Source organism: Medicago sativa, chromosome 7 (genome assembly GCF_051527215.1).
Source record: "Medicago sativa cultivar Bolivia chromosome 7, Bolivia_mono, whole genome shotgun sequence".
Lineage (NCBI taxonomy): Eukaryota > Viridiplantae > Streptophyta > Magnoliopsida > Fabales > Fabaceae > Medicago > Medicago sativa.
The window spans coordinates 100825685-100834734 of NC_140755.1; the positions used below are offsets into that span (position 1 = coordinate 100825685).

Sequence of the window (9050 nt, forward strand, 5' to 3'; positions counted from 1 at the left end):
AGTAGAGATCCTCTCCATACAATTACAGCCAATTTAAGATCAATTTTACAAACTTGTTGTATTTTTTTTTCTTGTGCCATTTATTTTTTTAATATCTATCTACCTTCAAAAACAAAATTACTAAGGGGGCGTTTGTTTTGCTGCTGAACAAAAACATTCCTAGGAACCTAAGGCCGGAAATAAATATCCCTTTGTTTGGTAAATGGGAACAAAAAAAAAAAAAGACTGGGAATAAGAAATACCCAGGAACCAAGAAACACCCACGATCCCCCACGTTCTTCTCAATTTTATTCCCATGAAATGAGGACGGAAATATTGTATTCCCAAGAACCATAAGACCATATACTACATGAAAATCCATTACTACCCTTTATTAGTTCGTTGCCATTTTTGAATACGTAACTGTTAGCCTTCAAATATTCATTATCATGAACATGTATTCCCCGTACTTCCACCATCCTTGCATATAAATGTTTTTTTGTTTTGTTTGGAATATACAAATGTTCATTTAATTCAAAAGAATAATATAAGCAATTTCACCGATTAGAATGAGCAATGGAAATTAACGTTGTGTAGAAGAATATCGGGAGATAATTTATGGACATTTTCATGAGCATGTTTTGTAAATCTTGAAGGTAATGGAGAGAATAATAGAGTCGTACACTTTCATATATTGAAGGTTTCACCGCATAGACATTAGGGGTATTTTGATAATTACAGTGTTGAATCCAAAGAATGTACATTGCAAACCAAACATATTTCAGCTATTCTATGGAAGAAAAAAAAAATATTCCCAGTAATTAAACTATTAACCAAACACTTTTTCCTATATTTTCCTAGGAATAAGGTTTCCACTTTTATGTTCCTGGGAAAGTTAATCCTGGGAAAAAATTGTGTATCCTGCAAACAAACGCCCCCTAATAATTTTTTTGAGATACGAGTCATTATTGAAGGTCAGCTACACTCTCTAATTTGATTCATCATAAGATTTCATCAGTGTACAGTAACACATTCATACAAGCTATCCTGGTCAAAATAATACAAATCAAGACATTGTCTGCAGTGTAGGATTTGAATTAGGATTGTTTTTCTCCTTAATGAAATTTGTGCACTTTCATTTCTGTCAGATATCGGTACAGTGCATGATATAGTTTCATGTTTCAACCAAGAATAAACATTGATCTCTTGAGACCTTGAAACCTTATTTAAGAATAAACGGATTTATGCTTAAATACTAAATCCAGCATTACCAAGAGAAAAGGATTTTTTTTTTTTTAAGACTTCCTACAAAACCTGACTAAGTGGATGGCTGATTACTTTTCCACCCAACTGTCGAAAACTCATTGAGACATAAAGATAGCAATTACCGGCAACAGCCAGTACATCCTTTTTAAGCACCAACTGCAACCTTTTCCTGTTCCTTCTTGGCAGATTTTGAAGGCTTTTCAACCAATTCATTAGGAGGTTTCTCAACTCCTTCAATATTAGTTATCCTTAACTTTGTCAACTCCTGAAAATGATAACCATCCATCAAGAAGGATTAATATCAATAACTTGTTATAAAACAACACATTTAAACAGTTTATTCCGAACACACCTGACGATGCCCTTTGGTTCTTCGGTAATTCTTCCTTCTCTTTTTCTTGAAAATAATCACCTTCGCATCTAGTGCCTGATATAAGGGGAAAATGAGTACACATGCAAGTGCATAGATAGAAAGAATGAAAATTCCACTTCAAATCAATCCTTACACCCCTCCAAGTTAAAATAAACTTGTATTCTCTTTTTACAGGATAAAGATGAAATTCATTAAGACAAAGAAGTTTATTAAAAAGAGGAGGATAATAGATCATCCTTAGGAAATAGTTCATCTAGTTCCGTATATAAGAAGAAACAAAAAACATCACGACCAAGGAGATTCATTGAATGTTTGGATTTTAAAAGTTCATTTCAAATATATCCCTGACATAAAATGTTTTCACACCACTCATGGAGAATAAATACATTTTTTTTTACAACGTGAATAAATACATTTCTAGTAAACATAGAAAAAGATATCAAGGTAATTTTAGCAATTCAAAAAATTGAAACTTGTGAACCCCAAAACTCCATATTTTTCTTAGATAAAAGAGGGCAAAGAGTCTATGAAGCACGGATACGGACACGGACACCGGACACGACACTGACACACCGACACAGCTAATTTTTTTAGAAAATCACATAATTCAGTGTAATTATATGTGTCGGTGTCGTGTCGGCCATGACACGTGTCAGACACGGGGACACGCCTTATCCGAGGAGTGTCCGTGAGAGATTTAAAAAACATATATGAATCTTCTTTAGCAACTTAGCCTCTCAACATATCTGCAAGGGAAACAATATTACATTTTAAAATCTCAAGATTATAGGAAACATTTAAGAGACTACATTTTAATGCCACGTTGTTTTATGTTTAACTGAGGTTCTTGAAATTTGTAAGTTTCCTTCTACTCCAAATTGAGGTTTTAGCAAGTTGGTATAGATCAGTCCAGTCTGGCCACTCAACGTGGAATTTTTTTTAACTGACCTCTCAGCCAGTCCATTTGGAATTCTGAACACAATTGCACGTCAGTCCAAGAACCAGCATGACTTTCCTGGTTCTATCTTGGTTGTTTCTGAAATTGAAGCTGCCCATGATGGACGCATAGTTCCTGCTTACTTCTAACAAGTTTCCATCTGCCTCTGTTCTCTCTTATATTGTTGTTACAGTTAATGGTTATCATCTCCTTAGGTCATTATCATGTCTATAGTGCCTGTGTGCTGCAGGAGTAAGTCAGTTATTGTAGGTCGATGTGTTCTTTTGGATTGGGAGGGTGGTTGGTCCTACATGATTCTGGCACTGAGACAATGGAGTTCCTGTTTGGGAACTGCTTTTTTGGGAACTGCATTTTCCTGTTAGTAGATGTAGACAGACCTTAATCATCTACATCTTTTGATTGGCTTACGATTAAATTAAGGAAAATGCTAACAAGTGCCCTTGAGGCATTGTTTAAAGAACTAAAAGAGGTAATTTAAATTTTTGCATAAAAAGTGATATGATTATTTGACAAATGTTTGACTTGTATTTCAAAGAAAAAATTCTCGTTTATTGATTCCTCAAACAATGCACTTAGGGAACTTGTTAGCATGACCCTTAAATTAAATAGGAAAAATAATGGACTTAATAGTTATTGTCTGTATTACTTACAGCTGGTAAATTGATTATTTGTCTCTTTGTTTTAATTCCTCAACATTTTATTAAGGAAAAACACTGGAAAATAGGGACAGACAACCACTAATTCTACCACTTCAATATTACAACTGACTAGTGTCGTATTAAAAATATGAAGTTCGTTTTCATAAAGCATTGTTTTTTCTTTTGTCTAGGTTTTTCAGCTCAGAGGCTAAACTTGCAATAGGACTTAAACCCAGTGACCATGTGATCTAACACAAGGTAGAGTCCCATTCCAGGTTATACAGTTATCGGTTTTAGAATGTTTTTCACTTCCTTTTTTAGCTCCTCTCTTGTACCTACATATTCATGTTTCCCATATTCTGTACACAATTCTTTCCTTCTTGTATTGTTCTACCATGACCAGTCATAGATAATATGTTTTCTTGTATCTCCAAAATGTTCCTTCTTAAATTCCCTAGGCTACACCACATCATAATTAAGATCATGGAAGATGTGTTGCAATTTAGGGGTTTACATGGTTGTTTATCTCAGTTTTGGTTGTTCTTCCATCTTGGAAGTGTTGGATGCATATTTTATCTACCACTCTTCTTTCTTGAACTTTATTATTTTAGCAATAATTTTTCTATCTTTGCTAGGAAATGAAAAAGAGACTGAACTGAAGATTAACACATGCCATTTAATTTAAATTCAGCAAAGAAACTTTTTGCATGCAAATATATACTGCAAAATGCAATTAACAGTCTTTGGTTTTCTTTACCTAGTTCGAAGGTCGCAATATTAAGCAGACTTGTGAATACATGCAATAATTAAATGCAATACACATGCAAGAAAATGCAATATATACTTCTTTTAATTTTCTCAACAATAGGAACTATGTCATTTAGTAGCACTTCTGGTAACATTCCAATATGATTGCAATGATAGGACAGAAAGACAAGCAAAATGCAAACTAGAGTAGATGAAACATAAAACTGAAAGAGGGATCACCACTCTATTCTAAAGTAATCCCATTTCTACTCTCAAAATTAGAAAGCTGATTCTGCATATCAAATTTATTTTTAACTGGTAATTCTGCACTTACATGCTCCTCAACAACAGCATGAACAGCTCCATCCGGCACAATGGGTCTGCCAACAATTGTCTGACTAGGGGATCCAAGCAATAGAACTTTGTTCAGAATCAACTGCAGAGAGCCAAAAAATGCAATGGAATGTTTAATTGCTGGTTTGAAAGATACCATAACAAAAAGAAAATAGAAAATGAATTTACTAATCACTACACAAAAACAAGTCGCCAATTAAGTATTTAATAAGATTCATAGCATTCTAAACCAATAGAAATATGCTGCAATATTGCAATTACATAGTGTATCTAAAACTAGGTGACAATTTGAAATAAAGCTACACAAAATGGTAAGCAACAGCTGTACAAAAACAACGACAAGGTAGAGTTGGTACATGGATCAAGTAACCCCACAATATCCCATTGTAAATCATGTCAAATTGAAAACCATTTAAATCTAAAGCCGGTCTTAATAGTTTGACTTATAGATTTTTGTCTACTACCTCTAACTATTTAATTACCCTCCATTTCACCTACTTACTTAGCCGGCGTCTCCAAATTCCTTAAAACAAGATTCTACCATCTTTTGTACCATACGTGCCACCTGATTTTCTCTTTGACGTATCCAATCCTTATTTGTCTTACGTATTCACTAAACCATCCCAGTATTCTCATATATACAAATAACAGCCAAAATACTTCGCAAATAAAAGGATCACTCACCTTATCATTCACTTCGCAAAATTTCAATCTTTCAGTGAAAATGCTGTCTCCATTGCTCACTTTAAATTGATGTGATCCAATCTAAACCAAGAAGGGGGAAAGTTACCAAAACAAAAACAACATATGAAACACTGATACATGTAATCAATTAAAGTTTGCAAATTGAACCTGAACAACTGCAAAAGCAGGCTCATATGGCTTAAAAACGTTGTCATTCTTTTGTAGGGGCCCCACCACTTTGTATCCAATAGCTTCTGCTTCTGCTTCCTTCTCCTCTGCCGTGTACACCTTTTTCCTACTTGATATTGCAACAGTATCATCATCGTCATCTTCATAATCTCCCTCCTCTTCATCATAATCATCATCGCTGTCGTTGTCGTCATCTTCATCTTCTATTTCATGTGTACAGCCTTCTTTGATGTGATCGTCTTGTTTGGAAGAAGAGAAATAGCGTCCGTGGTGCCATTGTCCAAAAGCAGATGTGGGTTTGGAATTGGTGAAAATGGGAAGAAGGGGTGATGAAATGTTATGATTGGGAAAAGCAGCCACGGAGAGTGAGCGGAGAGATGATGGGTCTTTGAAGAGAGATAATGTTGGTTGTGATTGCCGGGTTAACGCTTGCAGGCATCTCCGAATAGGGGTGTGCATGGTGAATAAACCAAACCTAATGTAACCAAACAATATGTTAGGTCTAGTTTTTAAAAGCATTTGGCAAAAGTTTGTGTTATTTTGTACACCAGTTTCAAAGCAATTTAAAACCAGAAGTTGCATCATAATACAAGAAAAAGTTCAGCAAACCCGAAGAAAATGCAAATTGATACCAAAATAAAATAAACTACTCTATCCTCCAACGAAGTAATCATGATTTTGGAATTACGGATATAATAAATGTATGCAATGAATCATGGTTTTGGAAATAAATACGGATATACATTTAAACAACATCTTGGTAAGCAAAGTAAGTTCACTAGGGCTTAAACAATAGCAGCAGCAGGGCCAAATTAAAATGAGATTATTCTTTTTCTTGAACAATTTTACGGTAATTAACTATGTCCTATTGGTAATTGGTATGTACCTACAGAATCCCAAACATTGAATAAAAAAATTAAAGTTGAGAAAAGGGGGACAATTACTAGCAATGTTATGACAGTTCTTCAGCTACATTGATAGTTATGAACAAGATATAAAGAAATCCTTACCTGTCTTTGAGCCGGAAGATCATTTTCAAATAAAAATTAACATTCAAATTACCAATTCTAATAACATTCAAATTTCATAACAAAAGCCAGTTTCAATTTCATTGAAATAACATAAATGATTTCAAAATGGACCAATTTATATTTCACTTGATTTTCATAAACAGAAGACGATGATAGCTGAATTCAAAAGCTGAGCCAGGTTCGATAGATCTTTCTGATGGAAAATGCCATGAATGTTGCTACTTTTCATGACAGGTTGCTGGAACATGCTTATAGTTATAGAAAAACCAGACACTATAAAAAAATAGAGGAAGCAGCAAGATTAGCTCATCTAGGCATGCTAGAAGTTGAAGATATGCTTGCATTTTTTTGAATCAAATAAGCTTACATTTTCCATCTTTTCCACCTCTACTATTTAGGATTATTGATTAAGTCCTCCTCTCAAAGTCATTGCCATACATGATTGAAATTGGCAAAGGAAGTAAGTTAACTTTTCTTAATTACCTATAATAACTCTAAAACAATTGGACTAGTTATCAGGCTTTCATACTCTAGTATTATTTAAGCCAATTATTAAAAACCTAGGCTTTCAATTGGAAAGCTTAAAACTGAGTCTCTCACACTCGAGACAATTATTTAAACACAAGTAACAGTTCAGTAATTAATGCATAAACAAAAGCAATTGATGGACTCAGAGCAAGCTAAAGTTGCATCACTACCTACCTCTAATGGATTTCATTATCATGATGTTTCATTACTACCCACTTCTAATGGAACACATACCCCTGCTAGTAAGTTTCTACCTCCACAAATATTGTTTTCACCCTTTTTCACTAGATTGTGTTTTTCATCGGTATCAAGTCTTTTTTTTCACAAGTGTAATAATTTCTGAACTGAATTTCATTAATATTCTCTTTATTTATCTCTCTGAAAATTTAATATACATACTCAATATTCTAGAGACATGATAAAAAGATGTAGTAGTTAACAAGATAAACAAATGAAAGGAGCGAAGCTACAGTCTCAATCTTTATTATTCTAAACTTGATATTGAAAGTTCAATTGCAATCTTTTTTGTATTCCAGCTCTAAATATGTCATTTTGTTTTACAGCAACCGAGAATCCAGTATGCTATTATGTGTCTGTGCAAACTGCTGAAGGTCTGAACCCAAAAAATATGCAACATGGGTAGGAATCCAATTTATCTTATGGGTTAAATAATGGTGGATCGACATTTGGCATGATTGACATTTGGCATTCAACAAGGAATGAATGGGGGAATAGCCATATCAGAACCTGAATAGCAATCAGAGTTCATGTTCTAAACCATAGTAATAAGCAGAACATTCATGTCTTACTAAAACATTTTTGTAGCAATCAGTAGCAATCAAAAACTCAAATTCAATTTCACATTACTAAATCATTACTGAACACACATACAAAATTACAAATCATTACCAGAATATTAAATTCAATTTCACATTACTAAAATCATGTAATCATGAAAACACAACTAAAGAACATGTAATCATCAAATCAGAATCAGAATTGAAGGAAATTACATTCAAATTTCACATTACCTTACAAGTTACAACAATTAGGGTTTGTGGAGAGAGATGGATGGAGATAGCTCTCTAAACTAAAGAATCAATACAGAAGATGGAGGAGGATGCGGCGGTGATGGATGGAGAACGAGTATAGTGGTCGCGGTTCGCCGGCGGTGGTGTGGTGGTGGATGTTGTTCGGTCGGATTTGCTTTAGCTGGGAGAAGAAAAAAGAGGAACGCGCATCAGATGAAAGAGAAAGGGGAAGAGGAGATGAAATTGAATTGGTAATATTCATATTAATAAAGGGCATTGTAGTAATTTCCAGTGTATAAAAATTTAAATTCTTTTTTTAAAGATGGGGTGGCGGTGGCTCCCCCTTGCCACCCCCAGTTCCGCCACTGTTACTAGTGCTACAACTACAAAATTTCCATTATATGAAACAAGAGAAGCTATCCCTTGAATTGAACGATGTTGTTCCTATGTTATCAATAACGGCGATGTAACGATTTTATAATACACGCCATTGTTCCTATGTTATCAATCGCAGTGTGAAATGGGGTTACTCGAGATGATGAGAAGGAAAATTCGAAAGAAAATGAAAAGTAAAATAAGGAAGAATTTCTCACTGTTTCTGACGGCGGCGGGCGAGTGACTCCGGCTGCGTTGAGAATCCAAAGTTGCTTTGATCCGACGGAGCTACACTCAACTTTGTTGTTTTTTAGGGTTTTAGTTGTCTGTGATGAAATGAAATGGGTTTAGTTGTTTTTTGACAAGGAAGATGTTTTTTTCCTTTTTACCAAATATATTTTTATTAAGAGAAATGATATTTGTACAAACATTTTGATACAATTTTTGTACAACTTTCTCTCTCATACTCACATTATCTTCTTATTCTTTCTTCCTTTTTCTTTCTCTATTGTTTTTGACCAATGAGAAGAGAGAACAGCAAAGTTGTCTCAAAAGTCGTACAAAAATGGTTGTCAAAATATCCCTACTCTTTTGTTAAAGCTAAAATATACTCCATCCGTCCCTATATGTCATCACGCTTTCCCTCTAATAAAAGGGTGTTTACATATAGGGACAGAGGGAGTATCAATTATCTCACGGAAGTGGCTTAAAAGACAGAATTTTTTATAAGGATATATTTTTTTTTGAAGAAATATTTAATTTTTTTTATATATTTTAATCTTTTTTTAAGTGTTTTGGACCAGAGACATGGAGGGTGTTTTTTTGTTGTTGTTCAAATTTGTTTATTTTTGTCAATCCCATTTTTTGTTATTTTATTTCAGAGTTTAATTAATATAA

The 9050-nt window shown here is 34.0% G+C and overlaps 1 protein-coding gene across 2 annotated transcripts; it reads right to left on the bottom strand.

Annotated features, from left to right (window-relative positions):
- Window positions 1–1065: 1065 nt before the first annotated feature.
- LOC146911272 (large ribosomal subunit protein bL21m-like) lies at window positions 1066–7993 on the bottom strand. Of its 2 annotated transcripts, none has more exons than XM_085723484.1 (6): window positions 7784–7993; window positions 5168–5663; window positions 5000–5080; window positions 4296–4397; window positions 1598–1672; window positions 1066–1510 (listed from the first exon to the last, which is right to left on the bottom strand). In XM_085723484.1, the coding sequence occupies exons 2-6, from the start codon at window positions 5645–5647 to the stop codon at window positions 1391–1393; spliced, it is 858 nt and encodes a 285-aa protein (XP_085579610.1). In that variant the 5' UTR covers window positions 5648–5663; window positions 7784–7993; the 3' UTR covers window positions 1066–1390. The 2 variants fall into 2 exon arrangements, with proteins under 2 accessions (XP_085579610.1, XP_085579609.1); XM_085723483.1 differs by having other exon boundaries at window positions 7779–7993.
- Between the last annotated feature and the right edge of the window lie 1057 nt (window positions 7994–9050).